The following is a 27619-nucleotide window of genomic DNA, read 5'->3' as shown; positions in this document are numbered from 1 at the left end:
GGACAGATGCAGATTTGGACGTTACTCATCAGTCTTTAAGACGACAGAGAGTTTCCCGTCCCAGAAGCAGGACAGAGGACGGCGACCTGTCTGAGGTGTGAAACCAGAACACTGCAGGGGGAGAAAGTACCTGTCTAAATTTAGCCCTGGCCTCCTTTTCCTTCATTCGTCCATGTGCAACCAGGTAGTCGAACACCTCTCCTGCAGAAGAGACACAAAAAGAAAGAGGTTGAGAAACAGCAACATGCAGAAATGGAAGAGAGAGTGAGTCACAACTTTTAAGAATAACCCATATAAATAACTCCACAATGAACTTTTCTTGAGCAGCTGGCCTGCACCGTCACCCATGTGCATGCTTTGAGGGTGTTTGTCGATCGTATTTAAGCTGTTTCCTCCACACTGAGCCTCTCCTGGAGGCACAAAGCTGAGCTCCTCTCAGGCTGCGGACCCTTCCCTCGGCCCACACTGCAGCACACTTCCAACCTAAAACATGACGACGCTCGTTCTAATGTAAATTGAACTTAGACGGCTGGAGTGCATGTGTGTGACCGAGCCAGGCCCGCAAGAGGATCTAAAACAAAATAACAAACAAAAATACATCCCCCTCTTTCTCTGAATCCTTGAAACCCTCCTACTCTCTCAGCGCTGACCTGCAGAGGAGGTTTCTGTGCTTCAGAAATCCAGAAAAGCAACAATTCAAATCTGCACTCTGACTCAACTGCTAAAGACAGAATGTGGCAGCTACCACTTAGCATGCCACAGCTAAAGGGCACAGTGTGTGCAGAACAAAGGGATGAGAATAGGGAAGAAAGCTGGAAAACAACAAGGACATTTTAACCTTGATGCTAAGAACATGGAGAGAAACAAATCTGGATCATTTTCAGCCGTGAAACAAGTTTACATTATATTGTTTTGTTGAATTCTGTTAGCATGACATTCCTGCATAATTCAATAATGCTGAGGCAACTTTTTAAGCCACATTGCCTCACAGAGGATCTTAAAATGCCCCCGTTTGAATGAAGGTAGCCCCTGATTCAGCAATGTATGCAACATCTTCAGTCTCCTTAAAGTTCATTTAAAGGTAACAAGATGACCACTTAACAGCCATGCTCTTGTTTTTATTCAGTACAATCAAAGTGCAGTTGAGGCTAATGGGAATGTCTGTAGTTTTGCAGGTATTTGGATGAGAAAATGGAACTGCTGGTGGTGTTAGATGATGAGTTAACGCAGCAGAATTATGATCATTTATAACCACTGGACCACAAATGTCTGCTAACAATTTCATGCCAATCCATCCACAAGTTGTTGAGACTAGACTAAAAAAGAGGATCGAAGGACAGACTGACACTGCCACACCTAAAAGAAAAATGTTATTCTGACAAAGAAAAGTCTCTTTCTGTAAATTCAGTACAAATATTGAAATGTAAGAATGCACGAAGCTGCAATTTAGTTTTCAGTCACCAGTTGTATAACTGAGCATTTTAGTTTCAAGTGATAAAGCAATCTAGCAACATCTCTTGAATTTATATGTTGTGTTATAACGTTGTTAAAATGTTATGTTTTGAAAGAAATCTATTATTGTTACTTTAAACTCGTCTGACATTCCCTCAGTTTACAGCTTAACAAAGTCATTTCCTAACATCTGGTGAGTTGGCGCTTTTACAAATTGATTTGACTGGATCTGTGACTGAAGGTCAGTTTTGAGATTCTAATGGAATTCCTTAAAGAAAAAGAAAGCCAAACTTGAGAGAAATATTAGATTTACCTAATTTTACAACTAATTGTATTGGCTTTCGATCAGAATTCCCAACCTCATGGTAATGTGATTCACAATTTGTCGTCTCTTTGCTTGTCTTGGCGGACCGAATGCGACCTTTAACAGGAAATCAATGAGAAGACCTGTGTGTGTGTGTGTGTGTGTGTGTGTGTGTGTGTGTGTGTGTGTGTGTGTGTGTGTGTGTGTGTGTGTGTGTGTGTGTGTGTGTGTGTGTGTGTGTGTGTGTGTGTGTGTGTGTGTGTGTGTGTGTGTGTGTGTGTGTGTGTGTGTGTGTGTGTGTGTGTGTGTGTGTGTGTGTCCGCATTAATGAGATATTACAAGAAGCTTTCACCACAAGAAAATGTAAACTCACTGTTGGAAGCGGTCACATTTGCAGAAAAATTCAGATTAATTTGCTTCATCTGCTTCTTTTACCACTAAGGAATACAAATGGCTTCCTGTTATCTTGCATTTAATAACATTACAATGACATGCCAGTTTCTATCAGTTGCTGTATATTTGAAGCATTTGTTTGTCCACTTATTAGTCCCTCAGTGGAAGCGTTTTTCTAACATTTGCTCTCCTAATAGTCGTCTAATGACCATCCCTCCTTATTTTTCTTCATTTGCTGTAACTCAAAGTCGCATGTGATTCTAGTTTCCCTTTACAGACTGTTCACTATAAAGAAATCCAGTCACGAGTGTGCAGACTGCAGAAAAGAAGAAGGAACTACATTGATCATGTTTCTCGAGGAGGAAGTGCATTTATATCTAAGCAATGCTGAAAATGCTAAAAATATAGGTCATAGATGAGTTACATGTAGAAATGCAGGTTTCTGTTGGAGTCGACCGACATGTTTTTCCTGCTCCGAGTCGCTTTTCCCTACGTTTACAAAGGACTGATTATTTCTCTGCATCAACATCATTACTTCCCATGTTCTAACCTCCAGGCAGCCGCTTTAAAGGGTTCACACATTCTCAGGAACAATGTTTGCCTTGTCAATTATTTTCATATGTTCCTCATAATTCCACAATAACTTCCTTAGAAGTTCAACTGTAAAGAACTGTTTACTTTGACACTAAAACATCAGTAAACAGAGACAGTAGTGTAGTTTTTAGATTTGAACCTAGTTTCCAGAATGTCAGCAATAGAAAATGTGAGTTTGTGCACATTTCCCTCCACTTCTGTCATGTTGAATATTAGGCGATAATGCGTCCAATTCTAGAGTGTGGCGTGAAAAAGCTATTGCAGGAAAGAAACAGTGCAACAAGACGTAACGACCACCAGTCTAACGAGCAGAGAACATGTGAAAACGGTCACGAAGATATAGCATTTGTTTGTTTCAGATACTCACCTGAGGAAGGCGACAGGCACACATGTTGTATTGCTCTTCAGTGGAGGTTAGTGGAGGGCTCATGTATTTTATTATTCACACTATAGGTTTCCATTACGCTGTTTTTCTGCTAACATCAACTTTTCTTAATGCAATATCTTCCAGCTTTTCTACACCATTTCCATCCACCTGTTCTAAGGTGCATTTTCTGTTGATACACTTCTAACCTAATGCCAATTTAGGGTCAAATTACAAAGTCACCTCCAGTAAATAATGAGGAAACAATGGACCTATAAAATAAAGCCTTACCTTATATCCGGTAATAAAGACGCTGATTTTATGCTTCAAGTTATGAACTCAACTTCATTTCCATACGTTCTGTATCAACTTTCGCAGCACTCTTCATACTTATTTTCTGTAAATCCCCCTCAGATTGATGTTCTTCTACATCTGTTCTCTCAGGTGGAAGTGGAGTCTGCAGACTATAAGCAGCTCCCAGTGTGTATGAATTATTAAAAAGCACACATTTATCACGCTTTGGTGTTAATAAATCATAGTTGGGACGCTGGGAGCAGCAGATTTCTACCGACTACATCAACTTTTCGGAAACAATTCACTCTGTTGTTTCATGTTTGCACTTCTATACGAGGACAGCAGCTTCCTTTTTTTGGCTTGAGGGTTGCATTTATGTCTACAATGCACTTTTATTTGACTTAAGGGGTCTGTATGTCTTATACCCCGGCCACACGAGGACGAAAACGGTCGTTTGCGTTACTGTTTAGTGTCATATAGACCGTTCGGCCACACGAGGACGACCGAATACGGCACTAAACGACTGCGGAAACGATAACGGGTCCCAAGGTGGATAGAACGGCATACGCAACGCTCTGGGGGGTCCAACGGCTCTGTGTGTACGCCCTATACGATCATTTTCTGATAATGATGAGGCAATAGCCCCGCCTCTCCCCACCTCTGCTGCTCACCCCCACGTCAAAGTAAACTGCACACTGAATTCAGATTATTTATCTTTCTCTCGATATGGACATACACGCGAGTGAAGTCTAATCTGACAGGACGGAGACACCTCTCAAACTACCTAAACTAGTTATAAATATGTTTATTTTTACTGTCGGCCGGGTCACTCATTACTGGATCAGCTGCTGCATGAGACAGACACTGGCGCTGTCCGAAGAGAGGGAGGAAAAAGAGAGGCTCCGTGTATTTTATTATTATAATGTATAGAGTCGTTATTCATTTGTTTTAAAGCTCAATAAATATCAAATAATACCTTTGACCGGCACTTTTATAATTTTGTCGGAAGATTTAAACTTTAATACACGTTGACTGGTGAAAAACTCTGCCCGGTTCCCTCGGCCCCCACCGCGGAGAATAAACAGAAGGGCAACCATGACAACCATGCTTCTTCGCTGCTTTTGTGGAGGAAGTTACGGAGCGTCCACACTACAGCTTCAAAAAAAGCTTGGAGCTGGGCGTGTCTGTAGCTTGGGGATTTTATTCAGCAATGCGACCAACAACCAATCACATGAATCTCCCGCCCCCGACATACAAAGCAAAAACCCCCAGGGATTTTTTGGGAGCAATATATATATAAACTCCCCAAACAGGCGAAAACCTACCAGTTTCCCCCACTGTCTCTGCCACCTCCCTCCATGCCTGGTTCCTCCGGTTTGTATCCCGGTAGGTGAAGAGGGTCTAGTCATACAAAACCGGGTGATTTGCTACGGCAATAGTTAGTTTCTCCTCCGACTTTTTTTGAAATATAGAAATGAACGGCGGGATATCTCTCCCAGCTTAGACGCGGTTTGATACGGCTACGGCTTGAGCTGTCAGATTTTCAGAAACGGGATTTGATTGGCTGGCGCTGGCTACTCCGGCGTCTCCGGCGTCAGAAGTTGAACATTGTTCAACTTCTGACGCCAGAGACAGCGGAGACGGACCGCTCTGCTACCCACAATTCAGTTCGGCGAAAAAGCGAGGCAACGTGACGTCACCCCATTCAAAGTGAATGGGCAGATTGGAGTTGTCGACGCTTCCGACGCTGTCGACGCTGTAGTGTGGACGGGCCGTTACAGCGCCACGTACAGGCTCCTGCATATGTACTGCAGCTTCTCCAGCTAAACGGAGCGGTCTCGTGTGGGCAGACACTATCCGGATAACTATTGCGTGTGGACGGAAGCTTTTTTGCGATTGCGTTTGCGGTAATCCTATGCGTTTAGCAGTTTCCGTCCTCGTGTGGCCGGGGCATTAGATCGTCAGGTTTAAAGATGTTTGATGATGTTTTCACTTCAATATGAGGACGGCAGCTTCCCTTTTTGGATTGAGGGGTTTTATTTATATCTAAAAGGCTCTTTTATTCAACTAAACATGTCTCCGTTTGACATGTTGATGGTACATGGCTTTCAGTTTAAAGCAAACAAAATGTTAATTATATTTCCGTCTCACCTCCACTGGCGTACTCCATCACCAGGTACAGCGTCCTCTCCGTCTCGATCACTTCAAACAGCTTGACTAAAAGGGGAGAATGAGAAAAACGAAAGGGAGGAAATTACATAATCAATTATGCATAAAGATGGAGATTCAGACAGAGATACCAATTAATTGATGGACACCATTTTTTCTCCAAACAGGCACGCAGAGGGAGTGGATGAATATATAAATATTTATGGATATTTCTTGAGCATGTACTTTTAGCCTCTATTTGTGAACACACAGTTATAGCCACATTTGTATAGTTTTGTTTATTAAAATGTTGTAGTAAAATGTACTTTGACATTTAATTATTGCAGTGCATTTTTGTCGCTTTTATTTATCGTTGTCCATCTTTATTAGTGCAGTGAAAGATGGCAACGAAGTGTCTGGAGGGGGGTGTGTGTGTGTGTGTGTGTGTGTGTGTGTGTGTGTGTGTGTGTGTGTGTGTGTGTGTGTGTGTGTGTGTGTGTGTGTGTGTGTGTGTGTCCTAGCATTACTATACTTGTGGGGACCTAAATCTGTTTACACTAGAGATGTTAAGATTCACCGATTCGCATCGGTGCACCGGCATAAACGTTCAAGATGCGAGTGCACCGGTTGAAAGAGTGCACATCGGCTACAGTTTGGGTTGAACTCGCGATGCATCGATTGCGTAGCGTCTTTGCATCGGTAAAAAAACGATTCATTCATATAAAATCCCCTCATCTTGTCAACGCTCAGCAGAGACGATCTTTGATATTTGCTTCGCCACTACGGAGGCCGAGAGTCTCAGTTATCAACACACACGGAAGTTGAGGAGAAAGAGAAACACAGCGCACCGAAAAATACCTACAAATCAAACGTTTGGCAACACTTCGGATTGTTCAAGAAAGACGGTGTAATAATCCTTTATGCTATATAGTTGACCGCAGGTCATGGAGAGTAATAAGGTATCCGTAGACCTTTGTATGAGGTATCTTTATTACTTAACAGGTCTACAGCCATGATACATAGATCCGTCCTAGATGCGGGCTTGCATACACACAGTATCACTCCGCAGCCGCACCCCATCAGTAACGTCCTGATGGTATATGTGCGCGGCACTATATACACTACAGACGGTCAACTTGAAAAATCGCTCGCAAATTGTTAACGATGCCGAGCCACTTTAAAGTACACAAGTAGTACGAGGAACTTAGCGACGCACATAAAGAGGCGACATGGGGTCTGCGGCTGAAAAGAGAAACCTGAAAGTTAGACTGAGTTAAATCACTCAGTGAGATGTTCTGTCAGAGAGAGTGGTGTTTAGTTTACAGCAGCCTGTGACGGCCAATAATAATTTAAATGTCTTCCTTACTGTAAGCAGTTATGAAATACCTGTTTGTGAAAGGTTATTTGTATTCTTTATTGTTATAGAACCCACTGCTTTCTGCTCACTGGTGAGTTAGCCTATGAATGAGTGTTAAGCACATCAGGCTGGCAGCTGTATGGGCATTGCACCATGGTAGCTGTTATTTGCACATTGTTAATCATGAGCAATGCATCCGTACATTGTTTAACTGTGAGGTGTTATAACATGGTACTGTACTCTGGAGAGCTTTTAAAGGTAAAAAAATAAACTGCATGATGGGATGTGCAGTACCAAATATGTAAAGCACTTTTTTGTTAATGTATGATTTGCTGCATATAAGGAATACAACAAAAATCCTCTGTCGTACCATGTTGAAGTATCATTATTTTTGCATAGTGTTGAATCGCACCGAATCGCATAATGTTGAATCAAATCGTATCGAACTGTATCGCAACAGGGGTGAATCGTATCGTATCGCATCGCCTGGTGTTTCAAATGTATCGTTAATGTATCGTATCGTGGCAACGTATCGAGATGCGCATCGCATCGGCCTCAGTGATGGAGATGCACATCCCTAGTTTACACAGTCACGTGTGGGGACTCGCCTCCCTTATGGGGACAAATTGGAGGTCCCCATGAGGGGAATCATTAATTTTAGGGTGAAGACTTTGTTAGGTTTAGGGTTAGGGTAAGGGTTAGGGTTAGGCATGTGTTGGTTATAGTTAAGGTTAGGATAAGTCTCCAGGAAATGCATGTAAGTCAATGTAATGTCCCCTGTGATGTATACGTGTGTGTGTGTGTGTGTGTGTGTGTGTGTGTGTGTGTGTGTGTGTGTGTGTGTGTGTGTGTGTGTGTGTGTGTGTGTGTGTGTGTGTGTGTGCGCCGTGATCAGCACAGCATCGAGCCGAGCTTTTTTAGCACTCGATATTTACTGTCCAGGCCAAAAGCTGTTGTTTTTCACCTTTTTTACCGCAGTGAGTTCAGCTGAGAGACATAAAAGAGAGGGATGTGTGATGAGCTGCGCTGCTAAATATAGATGAGGTGGGAAGGAAGACAATGAGCGAGAGATGGAGAGCGTCAGGCTGGTGAACGCTTACAACCACTCTGTTCATTATAATCACATTTCTGCGGAGGAAATCATGCAGCGCGGGGGGAAAGGAAATCAAAAGTAATTAACGGGGAATCCCATCTCCTAAAAACCAGCCGCACCATGTGTGGTGAGCACGATCTGTCTGCTTTATGACACATGTGTCTATACTCTTTACAAATAAGCTCATGGAGCCTTGATGTGACTTTTTAAAGGGCCAGCGTCAGTCCTTATGAACATCACTCAAGGTGAAGGGATTAGTCCATTCATCGATTAGTTGAATTGTGAGGATTTGATGCTATTTGTTTAAAACAAATGTAGAAGAAACTTGCTTTTGCTTTCTACTTTATTTCAAACCTGCCAACAGTAGGCTACTGCTTGTTTATTCATTGATTGGTTGTCATTTCCTGTTAGCTGAGTGTCTTTGTGCTGCTCTCCTCATTTCAAACCAGATTCATTTTGTAGTCCCAAAAGATATGATGAAATATAAATCATTATTTATAAAAAAAAAAAAAAGGAACACACAAAATTCTATATTTTTGGTAAATGATTTAGTTGTCAAGCTTTTTGCATACGTTGGATTGCGGCCATATTTACACAATCTTTCCCATTTTCCAGGATTGTTTGATTTTAAAGAACACTCTTCTGTCTGTGAGAACAAAAACAAATAAAAAGGGAACTAAAAACGCTGAAACAGCAGCACTTGTAAGACAAAACAAGCTGATGAAATGCAGGCTGGCGGCATGGGAGAGGATCATGTGACTGCAAACTCACACATGATCATTTGGAAATGTGAACTGATGTGCATCGATGCAAATTGTTCTAGAATACACTTGTTATGTGTAAGAGCCACTTACCTATATTGGGATGATTCAAAATCTTCATTATTCTAACTTCTCTGAAGAGCTGAAATGAGAGAGAGAAAAATACAAAATATGATATTAAAAGATAACATGTGACAAGAGGAGAGTTGGGACACTGTTTACACAAAATTAGCTAATTTACTTTTTTAATAAAGATGCGTCTGTCTGTCTCGAGGTGCAATTCTTTATATTTGTGTTAAATAAAATGAGTAAACACAAAATACATTTCCAGCGTGTAAATACAGAAGAATGAGGGAATGCCATCAAGATACAAATCCATCATTTAACGTGACTATTTTCCATTGCACGACTCCAACAGCAATATGCACTTACTCCTCAAGTGGCATGTCCATGTTACAAAGCTCAAATATAATGTTTAATTTAAACCTAAATGGATTTTCAGATGTGCACACACAGATTTCATTAATTTTTTAGATGACACTTCACAGTTTACTCGGCTGTGTGTCTGACATTTGTGCCACAAACACATAGTAAGGCTCCCGGTCAACACTGCTTTCCTTAACAACAAGAGATCAGGAACTAGCTGTGCTCCAACAACACAAGACTAGGATTTTCTTATACATTCTTGGGGCCGTTTACTAGCTTTAATAAACACATTAATGTATCAATAAGCATAATCAAAACATATCGTATATTATTCTGAAATGGACCAATCTGCATAATGAGGACTAGTATATTTTGATGCCAATACTTTTACTTGAGTAACATTTTGATTGCAGGACTTTTACTTTATCTAAGTATTCCTACCCTCTGGTGCTTCTACTGAAGTACACGACCGTTGTACTCCTCCCACCTCCTGATAATTATTTGCTATTATAAAGGTGATCGTTTTCAAAGAAGGATCCCAACAGGAGGATCCCCTTCAGCACAGAGTGGGTTAAATCCAGCCTGAGAGGTTGAGAAAAGATCTGAATGACGTTAGAGATGCATCGTCACATCTCCAGCCTGTTCTCTAATAAGAAACCCCTCGGTCAACACACGCTCTCATCAGCATTCAGAGACCAGACAGGCACATTTGTAACAGCCAAAAGAGCTTTTTATTCTTCCGCTGTACGAGGCACAAAAAGAAAAAACCCAGAGCGCAATTTATTATTGATCCGCTGTTAACTACACCTCGCCCTCTTCCCTTCCATAAAACATATAAAAAGGCATTAATGTTTCACGAGGCGGGAGTAGCCACAGTGTTGACTCACTCACGAGCAAATCTTTAAAAAAAAAAAAAGGTTTTTATTGTGTTTTAAATTAATATTTTGTTTGGACCTTTTCTTTTTTAATCCCACTGTTAAAGAGGATTTTTTTTTAGGCTTAAAACATTTGAATACTTTCAATTTTTTCCCTTTTACTAGACAACTATTCTCTTTGAGTGATATTTGGATCACTTGCCTTTTTAACATTGGGGTCAAGGACAAGGTAAAATGATCAATTATTTTATAAAATACACCGAAAAATGTATGGCCAAAGTTAGGATAAAAATGATTCATAAATTGCTCAATAAAAAAAAGAATTGCAAGCGATCCAGGGGACGAGGAAATTGGATTTATAACGGTTGCTACATTTCAAAAGACATCTTAATATAAACAGAGAAGCTAAAGTAAACATGTGCACACTTTACTAAAAACAATAAATATTAATTATGTAAAATACAATAAAAACTGTAGTGCTTTAATATTAGAATTTATATTATTTTCTAAAAACAAGATTATTTCTCAATTTACAGCACAATACAGTAATTATGCCAAAGTGAGATAGATAAGGGAGGTCAGTAATTGTAATAAGTCATCGCTATTTAGACACAGTATCATCTTAAACATTGTGTGTTTCAACCATTAAGGGTTAGTACAAAATGGTGTTAACAGGTAAAGTCACATGACACACCACCCCTTCTACTGTAAGGAAGTTTTCCTACTATGGAAAGGTCACAAAGGCAACAATGGTTGTGTCTTGAGTTGTAAAGAACGTAAAGGAAACTGCAGAAATGTATTGTTCATGTTACAAAGTAATCCTGCAGGAATGTGAATTGCAGCACCTCAACATGACTCAAAAGCTGAGCAGGGTTCAACCTTTTACCGGTTTGTCATCCCTGCTGTATTTAAAGAATGAGGGGAGTAAGTCTGAAAGCTGCCTTAAAGTCTAGCAGGAGTACTTTACTGTATTTCATCCCTTCTATTGTCTCATTTCCTGTCACCTCTCTACAGTCCTCTATCAAAATAAGAGCCAAAAAGGCCCACAAAAGATGTTGAAAAAAAAAACATCTAGTCAAAATGTTAGGCCCATTATGTGTTGATGGTTTATAGCCTTCTGGGAATTGTAGTCAAATCACGCAGTAAAGGCAAAATGGGTTCACAAAACTTGTCCTTGCATGTTTTTTCAAAATAAAAACTTTTATCCTTGGACATATGCTGATCTTGTAGCTCCATTTGTGCTAGAATAATAAGTTAAGTTGAATGAAAGTATTTGTTGTTTAATAGCAAATGAATCAACAGTTCTCAAAATCACTTCTGATGTAGAAACAATATCCTTTGTTTCCAATCACTGTATACTTCGATTAAGACATGAATATTTTATATTTATGAGATCATTAAAACTTTTATGATTCTGTCTTTCTATTTCTACCAATAGTGAAATGTGGTTTTCCCCCCATTCTGTTTCTGTCTAGAGAGCAGCTTGAAAATAAAACAATTGTAAAAGATAATAAGTATGACTTCAAATGGTATGATAGTAATTTGAACACCCAGATCCTGCAGTGAACGCCGGCTGTGGGATGTACAGAGATAATTCATCTCATTTCAGAGACAACTGAAGGGTTAATTATGAGCTTCAGCGAACAGCGAGGCCTTCGGGACTGAGGCGACCGGTTTGGAAGAAATGTTAACAAACCAAGCCAGGACGAAGAGGAGGGGAAGAAGAGCCCAAGGTCTCCTCACTGTCATCACTCCACTCTGACTGCCGTTAAACTGAGGACTCTCTCCTGAGCGCTCATAAAGCACAGAGGGAAATATCGGAGCGTTTTTGTTTGTATTTATAAATATGACAGAATAAAGAGGAGTGAGTACTAGAGAGAAAAGGTGCTCTGAACTTGGGCTGGACTATAAGATATCAATCATTCATCACAATATTGTTGGGCAAATTACAGGTTTATATTTGTACTATGTGCCTCGACTGCGACATGTCTCCATGCTTTAATGTTCAAAAAGCTCTTTATTTTTCTTATACTGCCTGTACTAAAGTTCCTCTTTTCACCCTATGTCTGTAAATGTCATTTCTATAAACAAAACATTGAAAGGTCTATTTAAATTTGTTTGAATGAAGTCATAAAAAGTGACGACAGACGATCAAAATGTCATTAAAGATTACACAACATTAAACAATTACTAAGCCCTCAAAGAACCTTTTACGTCCATATTCGTTGCCAATGGAAAAATGGCAGCCACTCGATTACTTAAAGTGTGTACTGTCATTTGCCATCTGCGTAATTAAACAAAAAAAAGACCAGTAGATGGAAATACTTCGTCAGGTATGTTGTGCAGTAAACAGAATTAATGGAAAAACACACACGATGATTCCCGGCAGAATACAACGGGGAGGTCGAGGACGTAAACCTGCTGGAGATCCAGTCATACCGCCGCAGTGATGCAACAACGCTTACACAATCTGCCGTGTGATCTATACAAAGCACCTTAAGGAAAAATGACGCACACTTTGAGGGCGTCATCATCTCACATTGTCCATCCTCACGAGAGAAAAACTGCATCATCCTGTTTAAGTCGCTTCAATTATGAGTGATCTGAGGCTCGTAAACCAAAATCCTGCGGGCTCACCATCAGAGCATGGACTGCATGTTTCTGGTCAACTTTGAGGTGAATCACAACAAAATCGGATTATAGGAACATCGGCTTGGAAAGAAGGATGTCTGTGCATCCTTTGAGATAATTGACCCCCCATTGTTTATTTCAGAGATATAAAAACACCCAGACTGCAGTTTTCTGTTCGACGTGCTTCTCTTTGCAGTTATTTGTTCCCTTACGAAAATGCAATTGTTCCCATCTGGAGAGACACACCTGAGGGAATAAACAATGTGGTTTAAATTAACTTCTGCAAGTTACAGAAGACTGGTTTATCTCAGATGTTTGAAGTTACGAGGGCAGAAATGAAGAGATGCCTCCTTGTGATCGCCCGCAGACTTCAAACGAACGACAAACTACAGATCCACGTTATGAGATTCTGAATCTTTCTCTCTCCAGGCTTGTTTAGCGCAGTGGGTCCATACCTTTCTTCACTTTAGTGGAATTTCTAATATGAAGCAGTGTCCATTTGTTAACCCTCGTCAAAGTTTCTCTATTGTAGTTGCAGTTCATTCAAAATGTAAAGGGAGAGTGCTTCAGTTGAATGCTTCTGATTGGCCTGAAGCAGTAAAACCAACTAAAGTAAAAAATAATGTATAATTTTAAGAATGGCTTGTGGGGTTTGGGAGTCTGGGGTTGGGCAAACATGAGCTGGTGGATTAGTTAAAACAACTAGTTTGGTTTAGATGCCAATTCTTTCCATGGCGACTTCAAAACAATTATTTATTTTTCCAATCTGAAACGTTTTTGTACAACCCATGCCCCGTCACACAATTACAAATATATATACAAATATTTATCAGAGCTCAATATTGTCTGTGCATTTCTTGAGTTTAAAAACGGTCAGTCCCTCCAACAACTGTCACACTCTATTTAACATTTCGGTAAATACAAGTCAAATCTTAGATCCTCTCTTATTTCAGGATGTTCTCCTGTGCTGTCATGTATGGTTCTTAATAACATGTATTTAAAACCAGATATATTCACGTTTTTGAAACAAAACAAGCAGAAGATTAGAGGTTGTCGTGAACTTGACCCTTTCCGCTGTTTCCTTACCTTTCTATGAGCTAAATAATCAAAAGCACGAGGTCAGAAACCAGAGGAGACTGTGGTCCACCGCAGACGGACCACTTTTGGACAAAATGTCCTCTCCATTAAAGGCAGCTCGTTGTGGAATAGCCTCCCAACTGAGATACGGGATTGTCCCACACTCAATAGTTTTAAAGGTCAACTCAAAGAATGGTTGAGAAACAAACAGACATGCAATCACCGCTAAATGCACTTTAACACAGGGGTATCTCCTCTTGCACTTTAGGTAGCTCTTGTATCTTCTCTTGCACTTTATATGTCGTACTGTTGCTGCTACATTGTACTGCCATGTGGTTAATACTTGTATATGCTGCTCTTGCTCTTTCTGCATATCATGTATTTATTTTTGCTATCTTTATAAATGTCATGTTCTTATATGTGAGGGGACTACGGATGGAAATTAGCTCAAAGCTTAAATCCGGCATATTTACAGTTGAAGCATTAATTGTCTTAAGTGTTCATTAATGTGCATTGTCCCTGTTCAAATAAACGATTAAATGAAATGGCTTCATTATTAGTCAATAATGAAAATATGATTTTAGTTGCAGCCCCAAACCAGCCATAATGTACACAAACGGGAACCATTCGAGAGATCAACTAAATCAGAATATTACAAGCAAAGAAGACTAAGAATGTGATGAATAATCAGTAACAGTCAGTTTGATAACCCAGTAGTATTCAAAAAGGGTATAAGCTTCAATACCATACCCTAATTATTAAATGTCAGAGGCTGAGAGACTGCCAAATGACTTTCTCCCACAATAAAAGCTGTTATTGTAGACAGTGAAGAAAAGCTTCTCAAGTTTCCTTCTTCCGGTTATATTAATAACGTTGATGACGCACTGCAGAGTCCCTGCCTACGGGTGGAGAAAGGCTGCTCTAAATGACGTCCAAGGCTTTTATAACCACTTAATGAAACCCTCAGCGAAGCGAGCGGAGGTTGTTCACATGTAAATCAAGACTTCAAGTGCCACACTCCCTCCATGACCTTTGACCAAGACCTTCAGCGAGAAGAAAATACTTTTAACACTACTAAATAAAATAAATCATGGCTTCAGGTATTTTACAGATTCAGATTATTAATCAAATAAATGATGGCACTTTACTGTGTGTTAAGATAGTCAGCATTAAAGTCATGAATGCTTCGATAATGATTTAATAATAATCATATTTTTAAAAAGGTATTCTGAAAATGGCCGTTCTGCATAATATTGGACATTTTAAAGCTAACTCTTCAGTAGATTTCAGAAGAAAAATGTTTTAAAAGATGATTTTAGTTGAAGGAGATAAAGATTAAGAAGATTTTAGAAACAGAAAAAGACGATTAAAGAATATAAGATTTTAGAAGAAGATGATTTTCTTTTCTTTAAAAAACAAGCAGAAGAAGAGTTTGCTTGTGACGGATGTGAGAGCCGACTCAGCTCCTCTGAACTATTAAGATCGAGTCTGAAAATAAACATTTGCTCTTCAGAGACGATATCCCCCGCTCTCAGCCTCTCGCCAATTCTTGCAGTTGCATAAGAGGTTAGGTCTGAGGCAGGTTAGCCGTTACAGCTCGCAGGAGAGCAAAATAAATCCCTAAAACCTCACCTGAACGCAACATTTCATTTCCCTGGTGACGTTCAGTCAACTCTTAAAATAACAAAAGAGAACATCTTTTAAAGGGTCATGCTGCCATTTTGCAACACATCCCACTAAAAGACCAAAATGAAACATATGATATCCCCAGCATATCTACGTCTCTCAGATCCCATCAAATTGTTTCATACTTAAAGGTGCCATGTCATGCTTTTCCGGTTTTTACCCGTCCCCTTGTGCGTTTTTAAGGTTTTTATGCATGTAAACGGTCTGCAGAGTCAAAACCCTCAAAGTACACCACGTAGGGATTAAAACTCTAAAACAGAAAAGACCTCCCCAAAACGCCTCGTTGGAGATACGTCACTGTCCATTTGATTCTTCCGGGTACGCATGATGCCATCCGTACCCGGAACGAAATGGACCAATCCGTGGAGACGTTACGTTACGTTAAGCCCCCGCTGATTGGTCCAAATTGACCAATCCACGGACTTCCTCACACACTCAGTGCAGGCAGCTCTGCTGATCTCTCCTCCCTGGCTGCAGGCTGATAACAGACAGTTGGGATCGCGGCGAAATTCTCTCTGCAGACCCATTCTCACAGCGTTTATCAACCTTTTTCTTACTCAATATCAAGCCACACTTATTGTTTTTACTTCGGCTGTGACTTTGTGTGTGCTCAGGGTGAGTTTGGCTGTGTTTCGCTAAACAAGGAAATCACACCTCCACGGAGCTCAGCGCGATTCACAACGTCCCGACTGGTCCCGACCAATCGGAGCACACTGGGCTCACAGGGAGGGGGGGGCAAGAGCTGCAACGAGCCGTTTAGTGGAGAGAGTGAATACACATACTTTACAGAGATGCATATGCGAAACCAATGTGAGTTTGGAAAATTGCACAGTATAAATCTATTCTAGTAGACCTCAACAATGGAATTATGATCAGTGGAAATGGCCATGACATGGGACCTTTAAGATATAAATCTTTACCAACAGGTCACAAGTATAATGTTTCATTTTTTTTTTATAATAGGGATTTCCTAAAGTATTCAATGCTTTACTTTTATTATGTTTCTCAAATGGGAGTTGCAAGAGCTTTTGATGGGGTCCTTTTTTCTCCTAGTTGTATTCTTAGTTACTTTTATGTTATTTTTTTCAAACATAACAAAAGGTTTAATGGATTATGTTGAATGTTACTGTTGTTTAACACATTGTTAAGATGGTTCAAAGGGTGCTATACAAATAAAAAATTAATTTATAATAGCTGAATCAAGTTAATACACATGTGGTGCAATAGTAAAAACACAATATTCCTTTAAAAACAGACGACCCTGGTAGATTAGGCACTCCTATTAATGTTCATATGTTTAAAATAATCCACAATTCTTATCCATGTAAGGATTACATTTAACTCTGAATATCCAAATCATCGACAAGAGATCAAACGAGCCTATGAATAGAAACGTGCGACAGGAATAGTAGCATTTAAAGTGTCAATCCTGTAAAAGTACAAAAGAAAATAAATTATCTTTTTGAAGTGTGTTCCAGTTCCTTAAAATAAACATCAGAAGAAATCTAACTCCCTGTTGGGCAGCCGGGAAAAATAACCTGACAAATTCCTAAAAGTTTTGTGACAAAGCAGGAACCTAAAAAACAACAAGGGCTGCAGACAAAGGCCTGGCGCTTTGTGTGTTTCAGCGCCGCCATGACTCAGTGTTTTTCTGTCAGCGTCGTGTCACAGCTAACGCCAACGGGCCTCTGAGATACAAAGAACACAATCAATGGAGCTTTTGGAAAAACGGATGGAAAACCACTAGTCGATCGCTGAGAGGGGGACGAGGGAGAGAGGGGGCGAGCGACGGGCGGCGGCTGAACATCAACAAGCATCAAAAACATCATCACCGCTTCAAAGACACACTTCTCCCCGTCGACTCTCCCCTGTCTGAAGAGAAAGAGTCGATATCTTTCCCCGAAAACCACCGAGAGACGGGGCCAAGATGTACAGATTACAGAATGACACAACTCCATTCATCTGTTATGCTAATTGTAACCAGAAGCATTTCTCAAACCTTAATATGTTAACTTAACAATTGAAATGCTGTTACTCACTTTATTTGTCCGTATTTATTTATTTGATTGAGTTCATTAACTCCATATTTAACATGTTAGCTACTTTATTATTGTTTGCTTTTGCTGTAACACTGTATATTTCCCCTCTGCGGGAATAATAAAGGAAAACGAGATTAATGAGCGTACACAGAATAAGAGAAACAGATTTAGGGGCGGCTTGTCCTCAGCTCACAGACTTCACACGGTGAAGTGAGAAGAGTTTCACTGGGAAGCAGAAAAGAAGCATTCGCGCTCAGGCGCTTTAAAATTTGCATTTTACAAGCAAACCCCTTCCTGATTTGTAAAACAGAGCTGTCACTCCCAGGAGCATGACTACCCAAGAAGCATGGGTTGGAAAAAGGATGCACAGGGTCTATGCAGGAATCCTGAGTGTTTTCTAAGACCCTTTCCATACATTTTAAGACCACATCGCCACTTTGAGTTCTAACCGGTTACCTTGGCGACACACTTCACCTCACATTGACTATATACAGTATTGATTGTCCTTCCTCCTTATCTTCCAACCATTTGGACGCAGACTTGCATTTCCCCATAACGATGTTGTTTAACAACCGGCGTAAACAGACCATCACGCTATCAAGCAGTGAGTGTGCAATGTCCTGTTCAGATTACGTCAAACCCAACGGGATGCCATAAATAAACTACACAGAATCACACTACACACCTACGCAATGATTACATTCAGGCACACTGTAGAATACAACCTCTTTGGACCATTTATATACTTATTGAAAACAAGCTACAAAATGTAATACCTTGGAAAATGCCCTTTAATACTTTTTAATAGCCTTCATTTTTGCTAAATTGATTTATCAACTTTTAATACTTTTTAAAACCCCGCGGACCCCCTGATGCATGAACAAGTGTAGAAAATATTTAATTTACTGCTTTTCTTCAATATTGGCTCAGCTGACAATATGAAATGCCAAGAGATACCAGTGGTGGAATAAAGTCAATACATTAATATAAGTACTTAATGCAATTCTGAGGTACTTTTTTTTTACCATTTTATGCGATTTTATACTTCTACTCCGCTAACTCTCTGAGGGAAATCGTGTCCTTTTTTCCCCATCCAATATATTTACTTCAATAACTTTAGTTACTTTACTTATTCAAAGGGATTTTTGCCTTAGCAGACCATTTACATGCATGACAACCTATAAAACACACTAACGGAAAGGCATAATAGGACGTCTTTAAGTGTAGTTTTTAAATGCAGAACTCTTACTTGCCACATTTGTTAATGTTATATTTGCATATTTCTGCAACCACTCATAGATACAATCTTGTTTTAAACGCCTCAGGCTAGATTTGAACAAGCAGTGCAACGTGAGAAGCATTTCAACCAAAGTGTGAGAGCTGAATCATCCCCACTGAAAATCATCACACCTAAATAGTGTTGTCACGATACCAACATTTTGGTTTCGATACCAAGTCAAGAATTGCGATTCCAATTATTGTGCTTCATTTCACACCAGAACCAGAACAAACTTTTAAACAATGAGAACAATAAATAAAATAAATGACAAGAATTCGTATTAAATAAAAATGAATACATTTCTCACGGACAGGCCTCGTGGTGTCCGTAGGCTTGCCCTCACAGTCAGAGATATAGCTAAAATACTTCCACATTTCGCTTCTGGCGTCTTTTTTGTCAACAAGCCGAGGCGCAGCGGCAGTTGCACTCCCACTTGCAGCCACTTGCTCCACGTTTTCTCACATGCTCTGGCAGCTAGCACATGCACGAGAGAGGGGAGGGACGTAGAGCGTGCTTGAGAGGGGAGGGACTGCAGGCACGGCTGCAGTGCAGGGAGTGGAAGCAGAGCGCTGAACACACACGGCTCTTATTGAAACGGCGCTTTCTCAACGGAGTACTTTCCCCCGTCATTCTTAAAGTACCGATACTAATGAAACGGAGGAATCGTAACGTTTTTAACGGCAGGGTATGGCGGTACCTTTCAAGTATAGGTACACCGTGCAACACTACACCTAAATAATCAAAAGCACTTAACTCTGTATGGAGAAGAAGTCCCAGCATGCCCTGCTTCCCATTTACACAATTAATACTCAATCTGTTGTGCTTCATGAATTAATAAATCAATTCTGCCACAGCCTGCGAGTAGTAGCAAAGCGAAGAAGAGGGAAGAAGAAAGGGCGGTACATTACCTTCTGAAGGCTGTTCGGGTTCAGCTGCGTCTTGTCTATAATCTTAATTGCCACCTGTGGAATAAACAGCAGAATTGAGAGTTAAGAGGATGTAACAGCAGAGGAGAAGTGTGGAAAAGAGGAAGCAGAATCTAAAAAATCTAAAAGACAACCACACAGGAAAGGAAAGTGAAGTTATCTTATCATTTAAATACCGAAAAGTCAATCTGAACGAGCAATAACACTGTTTCAACTTCCTCCTTTATGAAGTAAATATATAACAGCACGAGGAGGGGATGGAGGGAAACACGACCTTGTTTCTTTCAAATGTCGTACGCAGCTTTAGGAAGAAGCTTGCTCTTTCCCTTCATCAATTATGAACCAATCCAAATGCTCAGTGGCTCTCCCTGAAAAACATCCATTACTGCCAACAAGAGTTACAGCAGAGACGCTTTCGAGCAGAGACGCCACGCCGAGAGTCATTTCCTGTTTCTGTGTCACGTGGGGTTTTAACACTTTGACCTTTAGGACACCAGCAGCCGGACACGGTATTAACTCCAACGGGGGAATTGAACGTAACGGCAGATTATGACAGAGTCTTTAGCCCCAGATTTACACGTTTTTTAAAAAGCCAGATATGTTGGGCACATTCTGACACTCGAAAGACATTTTTCAGCTGAAAGAATAAGTAAGGGATAATGTGCAGCGAGGCGGTCATTTTGGTGGAAAGAACACCCGACAGGCAGATCAGGAGCCCGACGACGCGAAGCATGCAGTATACAGTTAAATCGACCGAACTTCTTTCTGCAGATGAGAGCGTCCTTAACAACGATCAATAAATCCTTGTCAGCGGTCTGTCTGTTCTGGATTAAAAACGTGTCACGTTCTGAATTGACCAATCAGAATCGAGTATTCAACTAAGCCATGTAATAAGGAGCAAATAACTTAGTTTGAGACCAAAACTATAAGTTAACGTCAACTATTCTACTAGTTTACTTATTACAATATCTAAATGATCACTAGATCAAATATAAATACATGAGTTGCTAAGGATAAGCAAAACTCGGCTGCAGGACATTTGAATCTTACCATTTTCTTATTAGCTTTATTTAAACATTTTGTATTCTTTCACCCAACAAGTATTGTAATGGGAAGATTACACAGTCTCATTTCTAATCTGTGTACACTTTAAAGATATTTACTATGTTAATAATACGACAAGACTACTTTTACCATATTTCTTCAGTGATATTTGTTTATCTAAATCAGAAAGAAATGTTGCGCAAGGGGAATTAGATTTTTTTAACAGTTGCTACATTTTCAGACAGGTTTTTATATAAATGGATCGGGAAAAAAAGAGAGAGAATATGTTTTCCTGAAACTTTCAGAATGTCTTTCCACAGAGGGGACACATGTTGATGTAGAAAGACAGGAAAAAGTGGATTTTCATCATAGGTGACCTTTAAAATAACCAGTGTCTGTCTCACCTCTCTGCCGGTGAGGATGTGTCGGGCCAGTTTGACCTTGGCGAAGTTGCCCTTGCCGATGGTTTTGAGCAGCCGGTAGTTGCCGACGTGCGGCTGCTGCGGCTCCTCGGAGCTGCGGGTTCGAACGCCGCTCCGGGCCGAGCGAGTGCTGTTCTCCTGGCGGCCATTACTGTGAGACGTGTGCTGCGGGGGGAAAAGAGAGACACTTTATTTTAGAGACGGTGCTGGTTATTGAATCGAACACGCTGTGAAACATCTCGGTGACTCATGCTGACCCGGTGTGACGCGTCCTCTTAGGCTCTGCAGGAAATAAACTGATATTTATAGTCCTGCTCCCAGAAGAGGAGAGATTTTCTTCCACGAGCCACAGATGGCTGAAAAAGTGTTTTACAGGCAATTTCACCATTTTATATACCAGATATTAATTAGAGCCAGCATTACATTAAAATTAGAATACACTTTCAGTGGATTTAACATATTTAAATCCAGGTTAAAAACTGTTTATTTTCTCAACTTGTAATTTGCATTTATTAATTTGTTAAGCAATTTTCCAATTTTTTATTAATTATGTGCACTCTGACTGCCTTGGTATTTGAAAATGTGCTACATAAATAAACTTGCCTTTGCTTGACGATAAAATCCGATTAACTGATTCATAATTTGGTCCATGAAAAGAAAATAGTGAAAATCATTCATCACAAGTGGCCCTAGCTTGTTTTGTCAAAACAACAGTTCAATAGTACAACACCCTCACATGTAAGAGGCTTAACGCAGATTTTCTTGAAAGAAAAAGGACAATGTGGCTTTTATCAAAACTGTTGCAGATTCATTTTCTCTCTATAAACTATTTATTTATTTTAAATAAATCATTAGAGGTGCAGACTGCTGAAGAAAAAGTCAAGTTACACTGACAACATTTGTACGAACTTAAATCATAATGAACAGAAACAGACGATCAATTTATGATCATTTTCTGCTGCTTCTGGCAATTGAAAGCTGCTTACATTTTCCCACAGAGAACACACTGAAAAGACTTGTCCAGTCACCGGCTCCACATTTAAATAAAGGTCACGTTCTCGCACCAGAAACGGGCGACTAAATAAGATAAATGTGACTTTGTTTAGGACCAGAAATCTTTATCTCAGAGGACAGATTTCTACTTGTTTCAGACATTTTGCCTCATGTCTCACGAAGGTTATTGCCGCAGGTTGGCAACCATAACAGAAGGCACAACAAACAAACTGTGGATTTCTTTCAAACATTGTCTATTTGTATCACATTCTGTACAATTATACTGTTTTTAAATGTTGTCTATATTCAACATTATCTGGTTAACAGTTACAGACAAACAAGAGGACTATTTGAGCATAAACCAACAGATAAAAACAATGCTTATGAAAATGTAAATGGGTCAATCCATACTGTCGCTGCTGTCTGGTGCAGAAACAGGAAACAAAATACGGTTTCCAGTTGAAGAAAACTGTTCAGCAGAGATCTTGATGCATCTCGCCTCTTGATCAGTTTAGCTAGAACATGACTGGGTAAACAATTTGTATCTTCCTTAATATCTAGAACATGTTGTGATCATCACATCTGTTCATATTCACTTTGAGAAGTTTCATTCATGTTTATTTGAATGCTAAACTAGCTCTGGGTTTTGCTGGTCTGGTGTGAGAAGCTTTAAAGAGGAAATGAAGACTTTTGATCTTAGTTATTGTGTAGGTAAATCACCACACTATGTTTCTTATGTAGTATGTTCAAATTCAAGCATATTACCAAGCTTAATAAAGACATCACGTTTAACATAAAGCATTTCGCAAACCTTTAAGGATCCTGTCTGTTTATGTAATATTGTTTGAGGCTGCAAAAAGGTATAAAAAGGAATATTTTTTGTGGTAAATTGAACGACAACAAGTTCAAAACTCCTCAGGAAACTTAACAAACTTCATGCTTTAACCAAAGACTAACTTTAGTGCGGGAAAAAAGTGTGTTGTTTTAATTCTGGTGTGCACAACTCTGACAGAACCACCAATGTAGGGATTGATCTATTTTTTGGGTGCCATGTTAAAAAAGAAGAAGCACCCCCTCTGTGTCCCAATACGAATGTGATAGAAACTCGGTGCGGCCTCAGTATCGACTGAGCGATACCTCATTAACAGCACATGCCCTCTGCCCATCCCCAGCCTAACCAACCCCATTCACCCGGCAGACAATTAAAACCCAACGATCTAAGTGAGGAACTGAATAACAAGTTTATGTAAACCTAGAAGCTTATATAAAGCCAGAGCAGAGGGCAAACATGATGCCCAACAAACGAATATATCCAAAAAAACTTCACAAAAGTAACTGTGAGGATAAGACAGCTAGAATAAGTCATCTTTATAGACACGAAAGTAAATACAAAAAGGCACTTTTAAGCTAGATATGGTCCAAACAAACTTAAAATCCTCCAAAAAATATATTTTACAGATACCTCAGAAGATTTTAAATGCCGTAAACCAGTATAAGGTCACTTGAAACTATCTTGCTGAGCAGCACACACACTTTAAGTGACTAAAGGAATATTTTAGGCCTTCTACAGTGATAGCAGGGGAGATAAAAATAGGATAAGGTCACTGTTGAATACCACAGACACGCCACAAAGAAAAAGGCTGCGGGATACTTTAAACTGTGCCTTCCAACAGGGAAAGGACACAGATATATCTTAAGTTAAAACCCAATAAAAACACCCTTTTTTGGTTAACAACTTCCTGTATGTAAACAAGAAATATGTCCCAGTTTAAATTTTATCTTAAACTGCTGGTTACTCACAAGGCTGCGGTGTCTCCTGGCTGCATGCGAGCCCGTCATGTTTGAAGAGGAAAACACTGTCGATGCCCATACAGATCCCACTACACCAGATTTTCCCCAACTCAGAGCCCAGATAACCACAGAGACACAAGAGAGGGAGACAAAGTGATCCCAGTCACGCCTGCTTACAGGCAGACACATAGAAACCGGAAACCGGGACATTGTCCTTTCAGAATAAAAGCATTCAGTTAGCTGTTGCAACAGTGTTGGGACGTACAGTTTACTTTGGGAAGAGTGTTATGCTGCTAGTCTGGCAAAGTATGTTAACAATAGGCCTGCAACTATGGATTATTTTCATTACTGAATAATCTGTTTATGATTTGTTCAATTCTTTGATAATTTCTTAGTCTACGAAACGTCAAAATATTGTCAAAGAATGACCATAAGAAACTTAATAGAGAACCTGAATGTCTTCAAATGTCCAGTTTTGCTCGACCAAAAGTCTAATACCCATCAATTATTAATTTACAATAATATATGACCCAAAAAAGGGCTCATTTGGGATTAGCTTGAATCACTTTATCTGCTTGAAAATCGACTAAATACATTTGGAAAAAGTTGAAAATTACTTTTCTATCACTCGATTTATCGTAAGCTCTGTTTTTAAACGTTCATTATCCATTAAAACTATGTTAACATGAGAAAAAAGCATTATGAAACACTGAAGAATGATCACAACATCATAGACTCGATGACATACAAATGTCTTAAACACAAATAAGTCTATTCTCACATTTGAGGACCCGAACCATCAGATGTGTTGTAATAAATGATGAATCGTTGTTGTAGACATAACAACCAAAACATTTTCTGTTGATCGACTAATCAATTTAGTGTAATTTCTTCAGTTTTAAATCATTAGTTCTGCTGGATCTCTGTCCTCTTTCTCTGGCTACTGTTCCTTCACATCTGCAGCTACTGAAGTGGCCTAATTTCCCCCGACAGGGATCAATAAAGGTTCCCCACATCTTATCGCCCACAGTGCTTTTGTTTGTGAAGGATAAGTGTTATCTGCAGCTACCGTGATGAGTCATGAGATCCTGATAATATCACATGTATCCGTTACGTGATAACAGGAATGTTTGGAAAAGGATACAACAAGATGGAGAAAAGTGGAATATTAATTTATCAAAACCAGCTGAATTCATGCCAAACAGAAAGATACTCTCACAAAGATTAAGTACGGATTAGGAGAAAGTACAAAGCAGCTACAGATGTATTCAATTATATTTGAGATGAAGTAAATATACAGTTTACAAGTGCATCAATGTGTATGTGCAATAGCTCTCATTTCTCCATTCATGTTTAATGAGTAAATGTTCTATACAGCATTCAAAGAATAAGAGTACTATTAAGAGTAAAATAGTCCTTGGAGGGTATTTTTCAAGTTCAAATGCCAAACATTTGCTGATTTCAGCATCTCCAATGTAAAGACTTCTTGCTTTTCTCTGCCTGTCAATGAAATGTCTGAAGTTTCTAAACCATCACTGAGAATAAGAATATTAGCTTGGATCTTAGACACTTGAAGTGGGACATTTACCAGCATTTTCTGACTTCATAAAGCTTAAATTGTATGTATGCACAAAAATCAGAACTCTTAACACATTTTATTAATTTGATTACCATCAAATTAATCCGTCATTATTGTAATTATCAGTTAATCCTGAGCCATTCGCAGAACTATAATTCCAAGCGTGAACTGGTGGCTGACTTTAAACGCTGTTTTCTATCATTACAAAACCAATAACTTAGTTGGTTATTTTTGAAAACATGACGACACCACTTTGGGATATTGAAAATTGTGATGGGAGATTTTCAGTAGGTTATATCCAAGCCCCCAGGAAGTGCGCCGGACTCTGAGGAAAATATTCGTTGTGGCCAAACGGCGGTACTACACTTCCGTATCAGTCACTTGTCCCGGAAAGACTTTTTCCCTATTGACTAACATGGGGAAAGAGACGTCTGTAAATCGTTGGATAATTGTTTTTAAAACTAAATAAACTACCCAGTATGAACATTTGTATAGCCCTTATTAAAAAAATTCGGTCCTCAAGTTGTAAAATGTGCTAATAACGTTATTCTGAGAGTTATTTTCCTCGGCATTATGAACGCGGATCTAACCCACGGGACCGCGCCGCCCGGCACGTTCATGTGACGTGTTCAGCACTACATGACTTTTACCCATGGATGCACAATAAGAACAGATTATATGATTATATGAATACTTTCGTGACGTTTCGCTTTCTCAAAAGTTGGGCCATTTTGTCTTCATGCGCCAATGATCATAAATCTATTATCTATCGATTCGATTTATGATTCGAAAATGATAAAAGTAGGGTAGACAAGTGGAGATTATCTGACTGAACAAAACGTGATCCGTCTCTTAAATGTGTGTTAACCACAGACCTTATTTCGAGCTATTTTCCAAAATTCTATGGAGAAATTGCATTGCTTTTTTGTCGAGGGAACCGGAAGAAGCTTACTTCCGGGTTTTAGGACGTGTCACTGTGGCACTCCATTCTACATCCATGGTTATATCGTGTTCTTCAGATTAATGTTGACATAAATATGTTTATTGTAATGGTATATTTTAGTGACATGCTATGTATCATATCAACCATTTAATTGTTATGGTCAGATACCAAGCCAACTTTCCTGGTCAAGTTATTAAATAAATAAAAAAGTACAGCGCCATGTAATCAAATGTTTAATATTTGTTTTTTACGTGTATCTGTTGCACCTTTTTATACAAACATTTGTCAGTAAAGAAAGATACAAAAATACTTGTTTTAATTTCTGTAGGATTAAAACAACATAGATGGTTTTCATTAAGTCAACAGTGCTATTTACCTTTATCACAAATTGGAGATTAGTTTAAAGTGGACGTATCATACTATATTTGAAACATATATTGTAGGGCCATACCTATATAAAAATATATATATATTTTTTTAAATTACCAAACAGATCCTGCATTTTAGCCATGCCTCATTTCGCTCCATTTGCTCTTTCCAGCCCTGTTTTTGCAGGGGGCTGATTCTGTGAGCTGCAACTGACCACGCCCCCCTGCAGGAGAGGGGAGTTGGCAGTTACTTGGGCATTAGGGCAGGGATATCTAGATACTTTCCAAGGTTTGACATAATGAATTGTGCTACTTTTAAAGCAAGCAACGATGTTTTCAAATCTGTAATCACTGCAAACATCCCTTATAACACCTTCATGCTGATCTAGATCCCTCTGCTTCGCTTCAGGCTCCTGATCAGCCTGCCCTGTCGGTGTTCTTTTCCCCATAATGACCGCGTCGCTGCACATTATCCCGTACATATGATTATATAGAGTCATTATTAATTTGTTTTAAAGCAGGAGGCGCAAACGCTTGCCTCGGGGAGGGAGAAAAAGAGCCACAGCGGAGAATAATCAGAAGGGCAACCATGCAAGGGAAGTCTTCTTCGCTGCTTTTGTGGCAGACTACAGTGCCATTTAGAGGCCTGGCATATGTACTACAGCGTCTCCAGCACTTTCGAGCAGCAATGTTGTCCTGACGTCAGGACAGTGTTCAAATCTGGATCAGTCTGTATCAGATCCGTTGCAGCCCCTTTTTTAGAAATGTGGGTATGGAGGA

At 39.6% G+C, this 27619-nt stretch overlaps 1 protein-coding gene across 14 annotated transcripts in view; it reads right to left on the bottom strand.

Moving 5' to 3' along the window:
* The window catches only part of mark3a (MAP/microtubule affinity-regulating kinase 3a), a 61968-nt gene that overhangs the window by 32654 nt on the left and 1695 nt on the right, over positions 1 to 27619 (bottom strand). For 5 of the 14 annotated variants that reach the window (XM_034111287.2, XM_034111280.2, XM_034111281.2 and 2 more), the window contains exons 2-6: positions 21148 to 21330; positions 19682 to 19735; positions 8854 to 8902; positions 5553 to 5618; positions 131 to 201 (exon numbers count right to left, since the gene is read on the bottom strand). In XM_034111287.2, coding sequence (XP_033967178.1) covers positions 131 to 201; positions 5553 to 5618; positions 8854 to 8902; positions 19682 to 19735; positions 21148 to 21330 — 423 coding nt within the window. Of the gene's footprint in view, positions 1 to 130; positions 202 to 5552; positions 5619 to 8853; positions 8903 to 19681; positions 19736 to 21147; positions 21331 to 23958; positions 24175 to 27619 lie in introns of those variants that run through there. The other 9 variants (XM_034111278.2, XM_071201692.1, XM_034111288.1 and 6 more) reach the window with 4 other exon arrangements.

This window comes from Pseudochaenichthys georgianus, chromosome 22, assembly GCF_902827115.2.
Source record: "Pseudochaenichthys georgianus chromosome 22, fPseGeo1.2, whole genome shotgun sequence".
Classification (NCBI taxonomy): Eukaryota; Metazoa; Chordata; class Actinopteri; order Perciformes; family Channichthyidae; genus Pseudochaenichthys; species Pseudochaenichthys georgianus.
This window is presented reverse-complemented; position numbering and strand designations above follow the sequence as displayed.